This window comes from Phacochoerus africanus, chromosome 8 (assembly GCF_016906955.1).
Source record: "Phacochoerus africanus isolate WHEZ1 chromosome 8, ROS_Pafr_v1, whole genome shotgun sequence".
Lineage (NCBI taxonomy): Eukaryota > Metazoa > Chordata > Mammalia > Artiodactyla > Suidae > Phacochoerus > Phacochoerus africanus.
In genome coordinates this window covers 138,580,998-138,603,270 of record NC_062551.1, presented here as the reverse complement: position 1 = coordinate 138,603,270, position 22,273 = coordinate 138,580,998, and the positions used below count along the sequence as shown (strand labels likewise).

Genomic DNA, 22,273 nt, shown 5'->3' with positions numbered 1-22,273 from the left:
CTTTCCAATGTTAGAGAAATTTTCTGCTATTATCTCTTGGAATATTTTTCCTGTCCCCTTCTCTCTCTCTTCTCCTTCTGGTACCCCATAATACGGATGTTGGTACATTAAATGTTGTCCCAGAATTCTCTGAGACTCTCTTCTTTTCAATCTTTTTTCTCTTTTCCTTTCTGCATCCGCAATTTCCACTAATCTGTCCTCCTATTCGGTTAGTCATTCTTCTGCCTCCTGTATTCTGCTGTTAGCTGCTTCTAGTGAATTTTTTTCAGTTACTGTATTTTGCATCTCTTCTTGTTTAAGATTTATATTTTGTATCTCTTTGCTCAGTGTTTCCTGTAAGTTATCCATCTTTGTCTCCAGTTTATTTCCAATGTCTTGCATCATCTTCAGCATCAACAGTCTAAAGTCTTTTTCCTGGAGGCTGAGAACCTCCTCATCGCTTAGCTGATTTTCTGGGGTTTTTCCTTTCTCCCTCATCTGAGTTATAGTTCTCTGTCTTTTCATTTTTATAGGTTTTTGATGTGGTGACCTTTTTACAGAGAATAGAGTTGTAGCCTCTTTTAATTCTGGTGTCTGCCCCCCTGTGCTGAAGTCAGTATGGGGGGCGTGCTGTAGGCTTCCTGATGGGAGGGACTGATGCCTGCCCACTGGTAGGTGGAGCTGATTCTAATCCCTCTGGTGGGTGGTGCTCAGTCTCTGGATGGGATTAGAAGCAGCTGTGTGCCCAAGGGGTCTTTAGGTAGCCTGTTTACTGAGGGGTGGGGCTGTGATCCCACCTGGATTGTTGTTTGCCCTGCTCCTTCTCCGTGCTGATGAGTGGGGCCAGATTTTCCCAAAATGGCCATCTCCAGAGAATGACATGGCTGCTGAATAATCCCGAGAGCCTTGCTTTCAATGTCCTTCCCTCACAACAAGCCACGTTCACCCATTTTCCCAGGATTTCCTCCAAGAACTGCAGTCAGATTTGACCCAGATTCCTATGGAGATTTTGCTTTGCCCTGGGACCCAGTACACGTGAATGTCTGTGTGCACCTTTTAAGAATGGGGTCTCCATTTCCCCTAGTCCTGCACAGTTCCTGAACACAAGCCCCACTGGCCTTCAATGCCAGATGCTCCAGGGGCTCTTTCCCCCAGTGCCAGATCCCCACACGTGAGAGTCTGATGTGGGGCTCAGAACTCTCACTCCTATAGGTGAGTCTCTGTGAACCAGTTAGTTTCCAGTCTGTGGGGCTTCCCACCCAGGAGGTATGGGGTTGTTTATATCATGAAATTGCCCCTCCTACCTCTTGAAGTGTCCTCCTCTTTTTCTTCTGGAGTAGAATATATTTTTTATGGTTTTTGGCCCATTTGGGTGGAGACTGCTCAGCCTTTAGTTGTGAATTTTGTTTTTAGGAGAGAAGTTGAGCTCCAGTCCTTCTATTCTGCCATCTTAGTCCCCCGTTCTGAATCCAAATTTTAAAGGGGATGAAAAACATCCCTGAATCTAGGTCTCCTAGTTCTTGAGGTGCATCTTCTTAGGGACACGGTCCAGCCAGAGGTGGTGTATAAGTGATATTTTTGAATTATAGGCATACCTCAGAGATACCGCACTTTTGGTTCCAGAACACATGATAAAGCAACTATTACAATAAAGTGAAACACAATTTTTTTTGGTTTCTCAATGCATATGAAAGTTATACTATAGTACAGTCTATTAAGTTTGCAATAATATTATGTCTAAAATGTATATACCTTGGAGTTCTCCTGGCTCAGCAGCTAACGAACCTACTAGTATCCATGAGGACTCAGGTTCAACCCCTGGCCTCAATTAGTGGGTTAGGGATCCAGCATGGTCATGAGCTGTGGTGTAGGTTGTAGATACAGATTGGATCCTGAGTTGCTGTGGCTGTGGCTGGTAGCAACAGTTCTGATTTGACCCCTAGCCTGGGAACTTCCATAATTTTTGGGTGCAACCTTAAAAAAATAAAAATAGAATGTATAAAAATTAATTAAAAATACTTTTTACCAAAAATCTCTAACCATCATCTGAGATTTCAGCAAGTCATGAAGGATCTTGCCTTGATAGTAATGGTTGATAGCTGAAGGATGGTGGTTGCTGAAGGTCAGGGTGGCCGTGGGAATTTCTTTCTTTTTCATTTTTTCTTTTTTTTTTTGTCTTTCTGTCTTTTTCTAGGGCCGTACTCATGGCATGTGGAGGTTTCCAGGCTAGGGGTCCAACTGGAGCTGTAGCCAACAGCCTATACCAGAGCCACAGCAACACCAGATCTGAGCCATGTCTGTGACCTACACCACAGCTCATGGCACCAGATCCTCACCCCGCTGAGGAAGGCCAGGGGTCAAACCTGCAACCTCATGATTCCTAGTCATATTCGTTAACCACTGAGCCATGAGGGAACTCCAGGAATTTCTTAATATAAGACAATAATGAAATTTACCTCATCAATTTACTATCATTTCACAAATAACTGCTCTGCAGCAGGCAGTGATGTTTGACAGCAACTTACTGACAACTTTTGAAGTTGAATTCAATCCTTTGGAACTCTGCTATTGCTTTATTAACTGAATCTATGTAGTATTCTAACATAGATTTGCTGTCACCAACAATATTACTGGAATCTTCACCAGAAATAGAATCCATCTCAAGAAATCACTTTCTTTGCTTATCCATAAGAATCAACTACTCATCTGTTCAAGTTTTATCATGAGACTGAAGCAATTCAGTCAAATCTTCAGCCTCCACTTCTAATTCAAGTTCTCTTCCTATTTCTACCATAACTGCAGTTACTTCCTATATTGAAGTCTTGATCCCCTCGAAGTCATCCATGAGGATTGGAATCAATTTCTTTTAAATGCCTATTAATGTTGTCATTTTGATCTCCTTCCATAAATCATGAATGTTCTTAACAGCATCTAGAATGGAGAATCCTTTCCAGAAGGTTTTCAATTTACTTTGTGCAGATCCATCAGAAGAATCACTATCTATGGTAGCTATAGCCTTAAAGAAGTATTTCTTAAGTAATAAGACTTGAAAGTTAAAATTAGTTCTTGATCAATGGACTACAGAATGGATTTAAGTTAGCAGGCATGAGAGCAACATTAATCTCACTGTACATCTCCATCAGAGCTCTTGGACAACTAGGTGCATTGTCAATGAGCAGTCATATTTTAAAAGGAATTTTTTTTTCTAAGTAGTATGTCTCAACAGTGGGTTTAATATTCAGAAAACCATGTTTTAAACAGATGTGCTGTCATCTCGGCTTTATTGTTCCATTAACAGAACACAGGCAGAAAAGATTTAGCATAATTCTAAGGACCCTAGGATTTTCAGGATGGTAAATGAACACTGGCTTCAACTTAAAGCATCCAGCTGCATTAGATCCTAACAAGAGAGTCAGTCTGTCCTTTGAAGGCTTGAAACCAAACACTGACTTTTCTTTTCTATCAAAGTCCTAGATGGCATCCTCTTCCAATAAAAGGCTATTCCACCTATATTAAAAATCTGTTGTTTAGTGTAGCCACTATCATTAATTATCTTAGCTAGATCTTCTTGAATAACTTGCTGCCATCTTCTACATCAGCACTTGGCACTTCGCTTTGTACTTTTATGTTATAGAAATGGCTTCATCCCTTCAACCTCATGAACTAAACTGTGCTAGCTCCAAACTTTTCTTCTGCAGCTTAGTCATCTCTCTCATCTTTCATAGGACTAAAGAGAGTTAGGGCCTTGCTCTGATTAAATTTTGGCTTATGGGAATGCTGTGGCTGGCCTGATCTATCCAGACAACTAAAACTTTCTCAGTATCTGCAGTAAGGCTGTCCCCCTTTCTTATAATTCATTTATTCACTGGAGCAGTGCTTTTAATTTCCTTCAACAACTTTTTCTTTGCATTCACAACTTGGCTAACTGGTGCAAGACAATTAGTTTTTGACTTGCCTTACTCAATAAGATTAATTATTTCTAGTTTTTGATTTAATGTAAAAGATGTGCAACTCTTCCTTTCAATGGAATGCTTAGAGGCCACTGTATGGTTATTAATTGGCCTAACTTAGTTTTTGTTGTTTCTCAGGGAATAAGAGATCCCAGAGAGAGAGAGAGATGGGAGTATGGCTGGATGGCAGAGCTGGCAGAACACACACAACACTTAATAAGTTAATCATCTTATATGGGCACAGTTTATGGTGCCTCAAAATAATTATAATAGCAACTTGAAATATCATTGGTTACAGATCATCATAACAAATATAATAATGTAAACACTTGAAATACTCTAATAATTACCAAAATGTGAAACAGAGACACAAAGTGGCAAATGTTTGGAAAAACAGTGCCAAAAAACTGGTTTAACGCAGGATTGCCACAAACCTTCAAATTGTTAAGAAAAAAAACATATTTGCAAAGCTCAATAAAATACAATGAGGTATGTCTATACTGAAAGGAAAATAATTTTCAAAATGTTGAAACAAAATTTGATAGAATTAAGGAGAAGCAAATTCATAACTATAGTACATTTCAGTATATCTCTTGCAATTCTTGGTGAAGTAGACAAAAGAAAATCAGCAAAGAAATAGAATATTTGATTAACAATGAAAAGCTTGAGCCAATGGACTTACACATTTGTCATAACTAGGTTTATACAAACACCAAAGAGTAGGCAGAAACTGGGATTAAAAAGGATTCTTCTTATGAAAATCATGAAAGTTAAAAGAGGCTGCTTCCTGTGGGACTACAATAGCACTCTTTCCACTCAGTACTTCCAGAATTGCTCATCTTTAAATTTAGAGTAAATGCATAAGTAGTCCAGATAGGTTTTCATCTCAAATATAAAGGTATTACTTAACATTAACTAAATAGTAGAAGAAGGAGACTGCCAAACTCCCTAATCTTCTGAACTAAGGTTTCTGAATCCATGAGCATGGTCAGAGAAATAAATTATATCAATCATTCTGAAAAGAAATGCTTTTATTGAAGGCAGGAAAGACACTGCTAAGAAGAAAAGGTATTTCTCATCCTATATGACTTTGGATATATATTTGAATATGCTATTATGCAAAAATTGGTAAAATGGATGAAAATAATCCTAAATAGAAAAATTTGATAATTATAATGTAACAGAAAATACTACTTGGTTAAAGGAAATTAAAATGATTCTTTAATACTGAATTGATCAAAACTCATGCCAAAAATAATAATAATCTATTTAAGCAACGTAAGTGCAATTCCTAGCTGCTTTAAAATTAACCACTTTGTTAAAGCAAGAATAATGTAACTATTATTTAAAGAAAGGAAATATGGGGGGAATGTTATTTTAACTCTAAGTCTTCTCATTATAATGATTTTAGATAAATAAGATATTCTTCAGCTCTCATGGCTTTTTTAAACATCAGAAATATTAAATATAATGGGAAATAATTAGTAGAATTTTATGTAAAATGGGTGGTTCTACAATATTTGGAATGACAGATTTTATTAGATTTCATAGATTCAGATATCTTAATCTAAAACAACCATATTCCCATGCATATGATTTAATTATTACACAGTGATACATTTACAGTCCTCAGGAGGCATCATGGTAAAATAGAAAGGGCACTAGACTTTGAATCAGGAAACAGAGCATGAGAATAGCACAGCTCTGGCACTTGTGGATTATGTGACCTTGGATAAATTATCTTAGCTCTTTAAACTCACTTTCCTCATCTGTAAAAGAGAAATAATAAATTAAACTAAATGTTACAATGTGACATTATCTAGTACTGGGATGGCTAACACATTTTAATTTTCATGATCCATTGATTGTGGCTGCACAAAGCATTGAGAGGGAAGTCAGTCAGGAGTCATCATGATTAATAAGTAATATTTTCAAAGCATTAAGATACCCCATGTCTGGAACAGGATATGTATTCCAAAACTCCCCTATTCACTCCTTTTCACATTCCAGTCTTTCCCTCCTTTCACTTATCTAACATAAAATGTGGATACAAATTGGCTTAATTTAAAACATCAATACAGATTTCTTATTAAAAAGAATTAATTAAATTGTTTAAACATGTGGTTTTTTTCTACCTCCTTCTTGAATCCCTATACCATGATCAAAAAGAAAAAAATATGTAAAGACAATAAAGAAAGTCAGAAAATAACAAAAAGCATTAGGAAGCTGGAAAACAGATGAATGAAAGGTAACTGAGAGGAGACATTAAAAAGTTGAAATTTAATGCAGGGAAGCAAAGAGGAGGAAAGCTGATTCACAATACAGAACACTAAAAAGTCAGAGAACTGGAAATATGGCTTAAAGAATTATCTGAAAGGCAGAATTAGGTCAACAGATACTTTGATAACCACATATAACCAACTGACCATTCCGGAGAGAGAGAGGCCCTTTGTCCTGACAAGACACTAAAGACTCAACATCCAGAAAAGTTTTACCAGAGAGTTCTATGTTCAGGGATATTAGGTACAGCTAAGGATTCAGGAGTACATGACTGAAAACTGGGAAATGAAAGCCTTCATACCAAGTTTCACTGAGAACAGTGGCAGTTACTCAGATATCACAAGCAAAATACTGGACGAGTTTTCTTCTGAAGAAACCTCATAGATCCTGGAATAAGTCCTTGAATAGAGTTTTCATTCCTCACTTGATTATCCTACATTAAATCTCACAAGTCAATAAAACTCAACCACATGTATGAATAGAGTTTCTAAGTAGCATTTTGGAAACTTATTATTAAATATTAGTGAACAAAGAAAAATCAGCAGATGTTTTTAGAAAAGCTCTAAGAATAAAGTAACTTGGGAGAACAGAAGAACACAGTATGCAGAAGCACTACTCACAAAAACAAAAATCCATATTGTAGTAATATCCTCAGAGATATAGAGAGAATATTGCATCTATGAATCAAGAGCAGTAATGTGTGTATTCTAGAAATTGATTATATAATTTAAAAATTGAATTAGAAGAAAAAAGTAGTAAATCTTCCATAAAAGTGAAAAAATGTACAGATGAGGAAATAAGTGATAAAAAGTAGGAAAGGTAGAGGATTAGTCCAGGAGGTCCATCTGAATAATAGGAGTTTTAAAAAGAGAAATTGAAATGGAGAAAACAATAAAATAAATACAAGAATCATGGGTCAACAAGATGGCAGACTAGGAAGCCCCATGTCCTCATTCTCCCACAGAAAAATCAAATAAATAACTACAGAATGACTAACACAACTTTATCAGAGCTTTGGAAATGAGTTAAAGATTTACAGCAACTAAGTAAACACCCAATCAAGAAAAAGCCACATTCAAAACAGTACAGTATCTCAAAACAGATACTATCTTTTAGCATTTTTACTTGCAATTCCCCACCCTCTCCCCAGTATGGGGTAGCAAAGTCAAGAAGAAGGAGCTCCTTTTTAGTTTCTCTCCCTTATGATGGAGCAAACAGAGTAGAATTTATTTGAAATGTTCTAGCCTGTCTCCAGTCTACTTGAAGGACTAGTTTGTGTCTCAGTTGACTGTAGCTTGAAAGGAAATGGAAATATGGTTTAGATACTAGGGTATAAACCAAAGAAATAGTTATGGGCACCATGGTGCCTAAAAACTGCAGAGGAACTGTCGATCCAGAGACCTCTGGAAGAAAACAATGTGGACTGAGAAATACTATAGAAAAATCTAATGCACCAGTGAAACTCCTTGTGAAATTAAAAGCATCTGGGGAAGACTGAAAGAAAAGAAAAAGCAGACCAGGCACATCCAGAAAATACCCAAGAAGATCTTAAACATTCACCCTGGGCTGATCTCAGAGCTTCCATAAATAGTAAGAGTTTTCCATGCAAGTTTGCAAAGACTGGAAAAGGTGGCTAATTTACAAATGTCCAATTTTCAACAATCAATCACAAGGCATACAAAGAAACAGGGAAACATGGCCCATTTAAAGGAAAAAAAAATACCAAGAAACTGACCCTGAAAAAACACACATATAAGACTTACTAGACAAAAATTTTAAAACAACTCTTTAAAATATGGTCAAAGAGACAAAATATGGACAAAGAACTAAATGAAGTAAGGGAAATAATATTTGAATATATATGAATAAAATATTAATAAATATATAGAAATTATAAAAAGAGTCAAAGAGAATTCTAGGGGCAGAAAAATAAAATAACCAAAGTGAAAAATTCATGGGATGGGTTCAAAAGCAGACCTTAAAAAAAAGAAAGTATCAGCAACATTTAAAGACAGGTATTTGAAATAATTGAGTCTGAGCAACAAAAAGAAAAGAAAATGTAGAAAAGTGAACAGAGATTAGGAAATTTATGGGACACCACCAAGTTTACTGATATATGCATTATAGAAGTTACTGAAAGAGAGAAAAGAGCAGATAGGTTATTTAAGAAATAATGGCTGAACCATTTACAATAGCCAAAACATGGAAACAACCTAAATGTCCATCAACAGAGGAGTGGATCAAGAAGATGTGGTACATATACACAATGGAATACTACTCAGCCATTAAAAAGAATGAAATACCAGCATTTTTTGCAACATGGATGGACCTAGAAATGATCATGCTAAGTGAAGTGAGCCATACAATGAGACACCAACATCAAATGCTTTCACTGACATGTGGAATCTGAAAAAAGGACAGACTGAATTTCTTTGCAGAACAGATGCTGACTTCCAGACATTGAAAAACTTAGGGTCTCTGGAGGAGACAGTTTGGGGGGTGGGGGGATGTGCTTGGGCTGTGGGATGGAAATCCTGTGAAATCAGATTGTTATGATCATTATACAACTACAGATGTGATAAATTCATTTGAGTAATAAAAAAAAGAAATACACACAAAGAAATAATGGCTGAACTTCCCAAATCTGAGGAAATACATGGATTTAAGAAACAAAGAGGCTCTAGAAACTGCAAGCAAGATAAAATGAGACCCACACTGACAGACATTACAAACAAACTGTCAAAAACCAAAGACAAAGTCAGATCCTTGAAAGTCAAAAGAGAAAGTGACTCATCACACACAGTGGATTTTCAATAAAACAATCAGCAGATATATCATCAGAAACTTTGCAATACAGAAAGCAATGGGAGGATATATTCAAAAGGGTGAATAATTTAAACTGTTAAGTGAGAATTTTATATTTAGTAAAAAATATCTTTGACAGTCAATTTTATGCATAAACTTAGTTGACCATTGCACCCAGATATTTGGTTACACATTATTCTAGATTTTCTGTGAAGGCATATTTTAGATGAAATTAATAACTAGTAGAACCTGAGTAAGGATATTATGTAATAAAATAATTAAAGACATTATATAATAAGACATGATATAACAAAATAAGGACATTATGCAATAAAAGAGTCAATTCATAAATACATATGAACCAAACATCAGGTGCCCAAAATATATGATGTAAACATTTACAGAATTGAAAGCAGAAATAAATATCTCTACAATAAATAGTAGAAGACTTCAGTGCCTCATTTTTAATATAGCATATAACAGAGATCAATAAGTAAACAGAGGACTTGAATAAAACTATAGACCAACTGTACCTAATAGACATATGTAAAATACTCTACCACAACAGAATATACATTTTTCTCAAGTGCACATAAGACATGACCCAGGATACACAATATGCTAGACAATAAAATAAATTTTAATACATTTTAAAGTGCTGAATTCACCTCAAGTATATTTTCCAATCAGAAGCAAGTGAAAGAAATCAACAGGATAAGGAAAAGTAGAAAATTCACAAATATGTGAAAGTTAAATTACATGCTCTTAAACAGTCAATGAGTCAAAGAAGAAATCACAATGGAAATTATAAAATAACTTGGGAAAAATGAACATATATACACAATACATTAAAATTTATGGTATGCAGCAAAATCAGTGCTAAGACTAAGTATATGGCTATAAATGATTACATTGTAAAAGAAGGCAGTTCTCAAATAAACAACTTTATACTTTATGGAACTAGAAGAAAAAGAACAAATTATATTAAAACCTAGCAGAAGAAATAATGAATTTTAGAGTAGAAATAATCAAAATAGAGTTATTAAAAACAATAGAGAAAACCACTGAAAACAAGATTTGGTTCTTTGAAAAGATTGACAAATCCTTACCTAGAAAGACTAAGGCAAAAATAAGAGATAAGGGTCTAATAACTAAAATCAGAAATCAAAGGGGATATCACCACAATTTTAGGAAAATTAAAAAAAACAAATGAGAATTATAGATAATTGTATGCAAATAACTGAATAACTTAGATGAAATAGTTAAATTCCTAAAACTATGTACATATCAATATTGAATAATTGAACAAACAGAAAATCTAAATAGATCTATAGCGCTTAAGGATGTTGAATCAGTAATCAAAAACTTCCCAAGTTTTTCCCAAAGAATGTCAAGGACCACATAGCTTCACTAGTGGAGAAGAAAGAGCAACACTTAAATTCTTCCAAAAAAATGAAAAGAAAGAAATATCCCCTAGTTCCTACGAGGCTACATTACCCTGATACCAAAACCAGACAAAGAAATTGCAAGAAATTAAAATGAATATCTTTATGAATATTGATGCAAAATACTCAACACTATAATAGCAAACTCAATTAAAAGCATACTAAATATATTATACACCAAGATCAAATGGGGTTTATTCCTGGAATTCAAGGATGATACATTTGAAAATCAATGTAATACCCATTAATAGGATGAAGGGAAAAAAAAACACACAATCATCTCAATCAGTGCAGGAAAAAAATGACAAAATTTGATGATAAAAACCCTTTGATGAAAAAAACATTAAACAAAAAATAGAAGGAAAATACCTCAAACATAATAAAGGCCATGTAAGAAAAAAACAGAGCTAACATAATATTCAATTTTGCATTTTTTACAATGTTTTTCAAATTGAAAAATTTTCCTCTAATATCAGTAATAAGACAAGGATGCCTGCTTTTGCAATTTGTATTTAATATAGTACTGGAAGTCCTAGCCAAAGCAAGTAGACAAGGAAAAGAATTAAAATACATGTAAATAGGAAATAAATAAATATAATTATTTCTATTCATAGAGGACATAACCTTATATGCAGAAAATTCTAAAGATTTTACATACACACCATGCAAAAAATTCGGTTAGAATCAATAGACTAATTCAACAAAATTATAGGATACAAATCAAACACACAAACATCATTTGTGTTTATGCACACTAACCATGAATCCAAAAAGGAAATTATGAAATTGATTACATTTACAATAGCATCAGGAAGAGTAGAAATACATAGAATGAACTTAACAAAGGAGGTGAACAACTTGCACACTTAAACCTTAATATGTTGTTGAAAGAAATTAAAGATAATACAAATAAATGGAAAGATATCTTGTGTTTATGAATTTAAAGACTTAATATTGTTAAGTTATTACACAAAGTGACCTATAAATTCAGTGCAGTCCCTGTCAAAAGACAATTGTTCTCACACACACACACACACACACACACACACACACACACACACAATTTCAAAACTTACTAGCAAAATTGGTAATCAAAACACTGTGATTCTGAGGGCCCCAAACAAATTGAACCCAAATAGACCCGCACCAAGACACATCATAATAAAAATGGCAGAAGTTAGTGATAAAGAGAGGATCCTAAATGCAGCAAGAGAAAAGTAGAATGTTACCTACAAAGGAACCCCCATAAGATTATCAGCTGATTTCTCTACAGAAACACTACAGGCCAGGAGGGAATGGCAAGAGATATTTAAAGTGCTAAAAGGAAAAAATATGCAACCTAGAATATTCTATCCAGCAAGAATATCATTTAAAATAGAAGGGGAAATAAAAATTTTTTCCAACAAACAAAAGCTAGAAGAATATAGCAATACAAAACCCAGGCTAAAAGAAATATTGAAAGGGCTTCTCTAAACCAAAAACAAAGGAAGGAAAGAAAGGGAGGAAAAAGAAAAAAAAAAAAAAGAGGAAGAACTAAGACTGAGGAAACCACAATCAGAGAGCAGTCACTCAAATAAGCTGGCATACAGATATAATCATGAACATGTTTCGAACAAAAGAAATTAAAAAGAAAAAAAAAGAGTCATCAAAATCATAAAATGTGGGCAAGGGAAGTAAGGAAATAAATAGACCCTTTTTTTTGGTTTGTTTGTTTCTCTTCTTAATTTTAGTATAGTAATGAAGTGTTCGAACCTATAGGACCATCAGGCTAAAACACACAATTATAGGAAGGGGTTAACATACTTAAAAAACGGGGCAACCACAAGCCAAAACCAAATATTGCATTCGCAAAAAATGAAGAAAAAAAAAAAACACTCAAGCAGATAATAACAGGAGACCATCCAACCAAAAAAAAAAAAAAAAAAGAAAGGAAGAATGGAGACCCATAGAATCAACTGTAACACGAAGTTCAAAATGACAATAAATAATCATCTATCAATTATCACCTTAAAGGTTTTGAATGCCCCAATCAAAAGACACAGAGTGGCTGTGTGGATAAAAAGGCAAAAACCTTCAATATGCTGCCTACAAGAAACTCACCTTAGGACAAAGGATACACATAGATTGAAAGTGAAAGAGTGGGGAAAAATATTTCATGCCAATAGACATGACAGAAAAGCAGGAGTGCAATACTCGTATCAGACAAAATAGACTTTAAAACAAAAGACATAAAGAAAGACAAAGAAGGATACTACTTAATGATTAAGGGTTCCATCCAAGGAGAGGATGTTACTATCATCAACATATATGCCCCAAATATAGGAGCACACAGATACATACAACAAATATTAACAGACATAAAGGGAGAAATTGATGGGAATACAATCATAGTAGGAGACCTTAATACCCCCCTCACATCAATGGACAGATCCTCTAGACAGAAAACCAATAAAGCAACAGAGATCCTAAAGGAAACAACAGAAAAGATAGACTTCATTGATATCTTCAGGACACTACATCCAAAAAAAAGCAGAATACACATGCTTCTCAAATGCTCATGGAACATTCTCAAGAATCGACCACATATTGGGACACAAAGCTAACCTCAATAAATTTAGGAGCAGAGAAATTATTTCAAGTATCTTCTCTGACCACAATGCCATGAAATTAGAAATCAACCATGGGAAAAGGAAAGAGAAAAAACCTACTACATGGAGACTAAACAACATGCTACTGAAAAAAAAACAATGGGTCAATGAGGAAATCAAGAAGGAAATTAAAACTACCTTGAAACAAATGGTAATGAAGACACAACCGCTCAAAATCTATGGGATGCTGCAAAAGCAGTGCTCAGAGGGAAATTTATAGCAATACAGGCCTTTCTGAAAAAAGAAGAAAGATCCCAAATGGACAACTTAACCCTCCACCTAAATGAATTAGAAAAAGAAGAACAAAAAAGACCTAAAGTCAGCAGAAGGAAGGAAATTATAAAGATCAAAGAAGAAATCAATAAAATAGAGATTCAAAAAACAATAGAGAAAATTAATAAAACCAAGAGCTGGTTCTTTGAAAAGGTAAACAAAATTGACAAACCCCTGGCCAGACTCACTAAAAAGAGGAGAGAAAGAACCCAAATAACCAAAATAATAAATGAAAAAGGAGAAATCACAATGGATACAGCAGAAATAAAAAAAAAAACCATAAGAGAATACTATGAACAACTATATGCCAACAAATTTGAAAATCTGGAAGAAATGGACAATTTTCTAGACTCTTACAGCCTGCCAAAACTGAATCAAGAAGAAACAGACCAACTGAACAGACCGATCACTAGAAATGAAATTGAAAATGTCATAAAAATAATCCCTACAAATAAAAGTCCAGGACCAGATGGCTTCACAGGTGAATTCTATCAAACATATAAAGAGGAATTGGTGCCCATCCTCCTTAAACTTTTTCAAAAGGTTGAAGAAGGAATACTCCCAAAGACATTCTAGGATGCCACCATCACCCTCATTCCAAAACCAGACAGAGATACCACCCAAACAGAAAACTATCGCCCAATATCATTGATGAATATAGATGCAAAAATTCTCAACAAAATCTTAGCCAACCGAATCCAACAACATATCAAAAAAATTATACACCATGACCAGGTAGGGTTCATCCCAGGGTCACAAGGATGGTTCAACGTATGCAAATCAATCAACATCATACACCACATTAACCAAAGAAAAGTCAAAAATCATGTGATCATCTCAATAGATGCAAAAAAAGCATTTGACAAAGTCCAACATCCACTCATGATTAAGACCCTCTCCAAAGTGGGTACAGAGGGAACATTCCTCAACATAATCAAAGCCATTTATGATAAACCCACAGCAAATATAATACTCAATGGGGAAAAACTGAAAGCCTTCTCACTCAAATCTGGAACAAGACAGGGATGCCCACTCTCACCACTGCTCTTCAACATAGGTTTGGAAGTCCTAGCCACAGCAATGAGACAAACAAAAGAAATAAAAGGCATCCATATAGGAAGAGAAGAGATCAAACTGTCACTGTATGCAGACGACATGATACTATACATAGAAAACCCTAAGGACTCAACCCCAAAACTACTTGAACTGATTCATAAATTCAGCAAAGTAGCAGGATATAAGATTAACATTCAGAAGTCAGTGGCATTTCTGTATACCAGCAATGAAATATTAGAAAAGGAATACAAAAATACGATACCTTTTCAAATTGCACCTCACAAAATCCAATACCTCGGAATACACCTGACCAAGGAGGTAAAGGACCTATATGCTGAGAACTATAAAACTTTAATCAAAGAAATCAAAGAAGGTGTAAAGAAATGGAAAGATAGTCCATGTTCCTGGATTGGAAAAATCAACATTGTAAAAATGTCCATATTACCCAAAGCAATCTACAGATTCAATGCAATCCCTATCAAATTACCCAGGACATTTTTCACAGAATGAGAACAAACAATCCAAACATTTATATGGAACAACAGAAGCCCCAGAATTGCCAAAGCAATCCTGAGAAACAAAAACCAAGCAGGAGGCATAACTCTCCCAGACTTCAAGAAATACTACAAAGCCACAGTCATCCAAACAGTGTGGTACTGGTATCAAAACAGACAGACCGACCAATGGAACAGAATAGAGAACCTGGAAATAAACCCTGACACCTATGGTCAATTAATCTTTGACAAGGGAGGCAAGAATATAAAATGGGAAAAAGAAAGTCTATTCAGCAAGCATTGCTGGGAAACCTGGACAGCTGCATGCAAAGCAATGAAACGAGAACACACCCTCACACCATGCACAAAAACAACTCAAAATGGCTCAAAGACTTAAATATATGACAGGACACCATCAAACGCCTAGAAGAAAACATAGGCAAAGCATTCTCTGACATCAACATCGTGAATATTTTCTCAGGTCAGTCTCCCAAAGCAATAGAAATTAGAGCAAAAATAGACCCATGGGACCTAATCAAACTGGCAAGTTTTGCACAGCAAAGCAAACCAAAAAGAAAACAAAAAGACAACTTACAGAATGGGAGAAAATAGTTTCAAATGATGCAACCGACAAGGGCTTAATCTCTAGAATATATAAACAACTTATACAACCCAACAGTAAAAAAGCCAATCAACCAATGGAAAAATGGGCAAAAGACCTGAATAGACCATTCTCCAAGGAAGAAATACAGATGGCCAGCAAACACATGAAAAAATGTTCCACATTGTTGATTATAAGAGAAATGCAAATAAAACTACCATGAGATACCACCTCACACCAATCGGAATGGCCATCATTAATAAATCCACAAGTGACAAGTGCTGGAGGGGCTGTGGAGAAAAGGGAACCCTCTTGCACTGTTGGTGGGAATGTAAACTGGTACAGCCACTATGGAGAACACTTTGGAGATACCTTAGAAACCTATACATAGAACTTCCATATGACCCCGCACTCCCACTCTTGGGCATATATCTGGATAAAACTCTACTTAAAAGAGACACATGCACCCGCATGTTCACTGGAGCACTATTCACAATAGCCAGGACATGGAACAAACCCAAATGTCCACTGACAGATGAGTGGATTCGGAAGAGGTGGTATATATACACAATGGAATACTACTCAGCCATAAAAATGAATGACATAATGCCATTTGCAGCAACATGGATGGAACTAGAGACTCTCATACTGAGTGAAATGAGTCAGAAAGACAAAGACAAATATCATATGATATCACTTGTAACTGGAATCTAATATCCAGCACAAATGAACATCTCCTCAGAAAAGAAAATCATGGACTTGGAGAAGAGACTTGTGGCTGCCTGATGGGAGGGGGAGGGAGTGGGAGGGATCAGGAGCTTGGACTTATCAGACACAACTTAGAATAGATATACAAGGAGATCCTGCTGAATAGCATTGATAACTTTGTCTAGATACTCGTTGCAACAGAACAAAGGGTGGGGGAAAAATGTAATTGTAATGTATACATGTAAGAGCAACTTGATCCCCTTGCTGTACAGTGGGAAAATAAAAAAAAAGGAAAAGAAAGAAAGATGTGGTGTATATACATAATGGAATACTACTCAGCCATAAAAAAGAACAACATATTGCCATTTGCAGCAACATGGATGGAAGTAGAAACTCTCATACTGAATGAAATGTCAGAAAAATAAAGACAAATAACATATGATATCACTTATAACTGGAATCTAATATACAGCACAAATGAATGTTTCCACAGAAAAGAAAATCATAGACTTGGAGAACAGACTTGCAGCTGCCCAGGGGAAAGAGGGAGGGAGTGGGTGGGATTGGGAGCTTGGGGTTAACAAATGCAAACTATTGATCTTGGAATGGATTTACAATGAGATCCTGCTGTGTAGCTTTGAGAACTATGTCTAGATACTTACATCGCAACACAACAATGGAAGGAAAATGTATGTATACATGTATGTGTAACTTGGTACCCTTGCTGTGCAGTGGAAACAAATAAATAAATAAGAAAAAGAAAAAAAAAAACACTGTGATTCTAATATAAAGACAGACATACAGATCAATGGAATAGAATAAGACCCACATATAAACTCCTGCATATATGGTCAAATGCATTTCAACATGTATGTCAAGATCATTCAATGAGGAAAGAACGATCTTTTCAACAAATGATGTTCAACCAAAGGATTCCATATTCAAAAAAGTGAAGTTAGACCCTTTTTTTGCACCACATACAAAAATTAACCCTAAATAGATTAACAATCTACATATAATAACAAAAACAATAAAACTCTTAGAAGAAAACACAGTGCAAAGCTTCATGACATGAGATTTAACAATGATATTTTGGTTATAACACCAAAAGCACATACAACACACTACAAAAAACAAATAACCTGGACTTCGTCAAAATTTAAAACTTATATATCAAAGGAAAATGTAAAAAGGCAACCCACAGAATAAGAGAAAATACTTTCAAGTCATATATCTAATAAGGGATTGATATCCAGAATATATAAGAAATCATACAACTCAACAACAAATATCAAATGATCCAATTAGGAAATGGGAAAAGAATGTGAATACATATTTCTCCAAAGATGATATATAAATAGTAAATAAACACAATAAAATATACTCAATATCACTAATGATTAGGGAAATGTAAATTAAAACCACAGTAAGATATGACCTCACAACCACTAGGATGGCTACCATAAACAATAATAATAACCACAACAACAGCCAAAGAAAATAACAAGTGTTAGCCAGGATGTGGAGAAATTGGAATCCTTGTGCACTATTATGGGGAATGTAGAGTGGTATAGACACTATGGAAAAAATTATAGCAGTTCCTCAAAAAAATAAAAATAAAATTATCAGATGATCCAGCAATTATACCACTGGGTACACCCCCCAAAAATTGAAATCAGGGTCTCAAAGACACATCTGTACACACATGTTCATAGCAGCATTATTTTCAATAGCTAAGATGTAGAAGCAAACCAGTGTCAATCAAGAAACAAATGGATAAAAATGTGGTATCTACATATAATGAAATATTATTCAACCTTAAAAGGAAAAAAATTCTTAGATATTACAAAATGGGTGAACTTTAAAGACATATGCTAACTAAAGCCAGTCACAAAAGGGCATGATTGTGTGATCCCCTTAAGCAGATACTCGTAGTAATCAAATATAGATATGGAAATAGAATAGTGATTTCTAGGAGGTGGGGAGGGGAAAATTGGGAGTTTGTGTTTAATGCATAGAGTTTCAGTCGAAAGAGATGAAAAGATTTGGCAGATGGACGGTCATGATGGTCACACAACATATTAAAAACACAATGATAATATGCTTGTGCAGTTAAAATGGTGAAGACAGTAAGTTTTAATTATATGTATATTATATTTATATAGATAGATATAAAAGCTGGTTTAGAAAGCAAGCAGTATATATATATATATATACACATACATATATATATGATAGCAGTATATATATATAATTTTATATATAATTTTACCATAAAATTAATCTGAGAAATATCGATAACTGAGGGACATAAATTTTCAAATGGAAAAGCCACAATAAATTGAATCAAAAGAAAGTCTATGCAAGCAAACACATGTCTGGGACAAGTCACTGCGATATTGCATAAAACCTAGTATAAATATAAAATGCTAAAATTTTCTAGTTAGAAGAAGAAAACAACAAACAGGTTCATATGCATCAGATTGAGTACTAAATGGCAATGGGCTTTTCAAACGTAACAGTGGAAGCTAAAGACAATAAAGCAATTCGGAGGAAATTCTGAAAGTTCTACACAGTCCAATCATCAGTCAAACATGAGTGCAGCATAAAGATATGTTTAGGCTTCCACTGTTTTAAAAAATTTACCTCCTATATATAATTTCTCAGTGAACTAATGGAGAAAGCACTGGATTAAAATAAGAGAATAAACAAAGAAAGAACACGATATAGAATCCTGGAAACAAGGGTCACAATACAGCAAAGAGATAAATGAATTCTCGAGACCACTGTTGAAGAGATGTATGAGGATGACAGTTGCTTAAAGGCAGGTTTAGAAAGCAAGCAGTCCTGATTAAATCAGCAACCTAAGGGCTCAAGCAGAAGTATCTTGAATATATATATATATGCTTGGTGATAGTGGAGGTTTGAATGTTATGAGCATTCCAGAAGTTTTAAAAAGTAGCATAATTAAGAAAACATACTTTAATTTATTGTGGGATTCAGCTGTGAGTAGAATTTACACAGCCATAATAATTAAAATATTAAATATTAATTAATGCTCAAATAGTCATACTATGATTCTATTGGGAGAACTAAGGAGGAGATAATGTTAAGTGTGTATATCAGTGAGGATTTGTAAGGTAATTAAGCCTCTACCTTTCATAGTAGAAATTGTATATAACATCTAAAATTGAAAAAGAATTTTAGCAGAATAAGCATACTACTTGGAAATATATAAGTAAATAACAGCAGAGCCATTAAAATTATTAAATGATTATTGCCTTAGGGTAGCAAGAACAGCAAGTGGGGAGGTATGGAGCATCCTTACCTACTTCAATTTATTTTGGTTTATAAACCTAGGAGTTAAATAATTCAATAAAAATAAAATTACTTTCAAATAAAAGATGGAGAGCATTAGGAAATATGTGAAATAGACAAACCTAACAGAGAAGTGATGAATAACAAAACCTCTGACAAATGAGGATCAGATAGAGTTCAACCAGTTAACATTCAAATAAGAAAAAAAACAAAAAGGATATAGACAACACCACGAGTTTTTTAAAGGCAAAATATATTTGAATATTTAAGAATTAAAATAATATAAGGAGGGAACAATGGGGAATTGCTGTTTAAAAATGATAAAGTTTCAGTCATACAAGATGTAAAAATCCTAGATCTCTGCTGTATAACACTGTGCCTAAAGCTAACAATACTGTAGCATGCATTTAAAAATCTGTTAAGAGGGTAGGCATCCTGTTAAGTGTTCTTATCAAATAATTTTTAAAAGGCTTAAAAGAAACCTTAAGAAAAGTTGTATGACCACCAAATTATTTTATGAAAGTTGTTTTATGACTCTTGTGTGAAAGTCAGAGGTAAAGAAAAGAATATCATCAATTATAACATATTTTATCAGAATAAATTCTGTAAAAACAAAACCAAAATTTTATAATAATAATAATAACCAAATTTTATTAACAGTGAGATAAAATGTATTTTTTACAACCAAAAATAATGATGTTCAAAGCTGGAATATTTCATATTTAATTGAAATAATTTATATTAATTAATCTAATAGTTGATAGACTTCCCAAAGAAGGTACCATGCTGATATAGCCATAAAGTAACTAAATTATCAATTCAATATGGTTCTTGCTAATAACTATTTCTCCTAATTCCCAACTTCTACCCAAAATCAGGACCTTGATATCCATGAAACAAGTTTTGAATATACATATTTATAAAATATTGAATGATATATGAATATTTTATCTAGAAGTATCAACATATATTTCATGGAGTTAAAAATGAACATCCCCAATGTCTAATTAATTTAATTGCTCTTCATCAAAATATGTTCATTAAATGTAAATGTAATTTTAAAATTCATATAACTAACCTTTTTGAATGAGATGTCTTGGTTTTCTTGTTTTTAATTCATATAAAATAGAAGAAACATGTTTTTTCCTTTCACTAGAATATTTTAAATCAAAAGGAGAATGTATATTCTGTGGAAACAAAATAAAATTAATGATAACAATGATAATATCTCATATATGTTTTATTAGAGTTCCCAGAGAACCCTCACATTATAATACATTACCTTGATTGATTTTTATTTAACAAAACAACAGCAAAAACATGTGAGATAGAGTTAAGATGAAAAGAGTTCCATTATGCATGATTCTGATAAACTGTCTTTCTATTAAGAGTTAATGGTATACCTTGGACCATGCTCTGAGAGGTTGAGGAACAGGAGGGCCTGTTAGGAGGGTGCCATGACAAAGGAATCAGAGGGGAGGAGAAATAAGAAATAAACAGAGAGAAGAAAGACACTGTTGCCCAGAAAGCCTGAAGGAAAATTCAGAGTAAGAAAGGAGGGAAAAATTTATTTGACAGAACACTAAAAGGCTAAAATAGGAAGAAAGAAATGGGGCCAGAATTACCAAAGTCTTAAAAGTACGAATTGATCAGATATGTGTGAAAGGAATAATAAGTAGAATACTGAAAAGGAGCTCTGGAGAGCAAGGGCACTATCAGATGTAGACTATACAATGTCTGTAAACTGGATGGGGACGTTTTAATAATTAATACTGTTGTCTTTCTCTTCACACTCCATCCAGGACTGGTACAGAGGAGCCACCAAGCCATCAGGAACCTTAGGCTCTTTCAAAACTTATCATCTCTATCTTACTGTATCATCTACATGGCTTCTAGCCTCAAGATTTACTCGTAAGTCAAGAGAACTAGCTGCTAGAGCCCCAAACGCCGTGTCTATATTTCAGTCAGCAAGATGGTGGAAATAATAAAATGACAGAAGGGCACAGGCCATGTATCTTGAAGAACTTTCCCAGAGATCCTTCCAATAATGTCTGTTTATATCTCATTGGCCTCCCACAGCTACAGTGAAGAGGGTAAGACAAGCAGCCTTTTTCTAGGTAGGTACTTTACTTCCTGGAGTAAAACAGCAGGTCTGTTACCAAGAAAGAAGAAAAGGAGAGATACTTTTAGGCAAATACCTAAAACAGACTGCCACAGGAAAACAACTAGAATCTTAGGAAGGGATATATGTTTGCATTTTGAAAAACCTTTCCAGGAATTATGATTTCCTTGATCAGAACCCCTGGTCTAAATTCTGTAGGTTCACAAATGTGTATCTTCAGATAGATCTCTTTTCCGAGATATTTGGTTTTGCATTATTTGTTTATGGAACGCTTGTATAATGCTTATCATTTACCACTATTTTAAGTTCTTTACAGATATTAATTTATGCAACATTCCTAACAACCATCAGCTGTGCTCTGTTGCCCTGGAAAATCTCACAGACACAATATACTCAAAAGAACTGAAGTCCTATCTTTCCTCTAAACCTATTAGCACTTATTTCTAGTTCTGATGAATAGCATCCTGGTCCCCTGTACTTACAGTTTTATGCCCAAATTCCTCCACCATACAATATGAATATATTTAATTAAATATCCTTGAGTTTTTTATCTTTTAAATTTTTTATGCAGTGTCCTCTATTTTTGAAAACAGT

General features: G+C 34.4%; 1 protein-coding gene across 1 annotated transcript in view; it reads right to left on the bottom strand.

Moving 5' to 3' along the window:
• The window catches only part of LRRIQ3 (leucine rich repeats and IQ motif containing 3), a 186,014-nt gene that overhangs the window by 42,276 nt on the left and 121,465 nt on the right, over positions 1-22,273 (bottom strand). Inside the window, exon 6 of the mRNA XM_047788644.1 lies at positions 20,636-20,744. Coding sequence (XP_047644600.1) covers positions 20,636-20,744 — 109 coding nt within the window. The remainder of the gene's footprint in view (positions 1-20,635; positions 20,745-22,273) is intronic.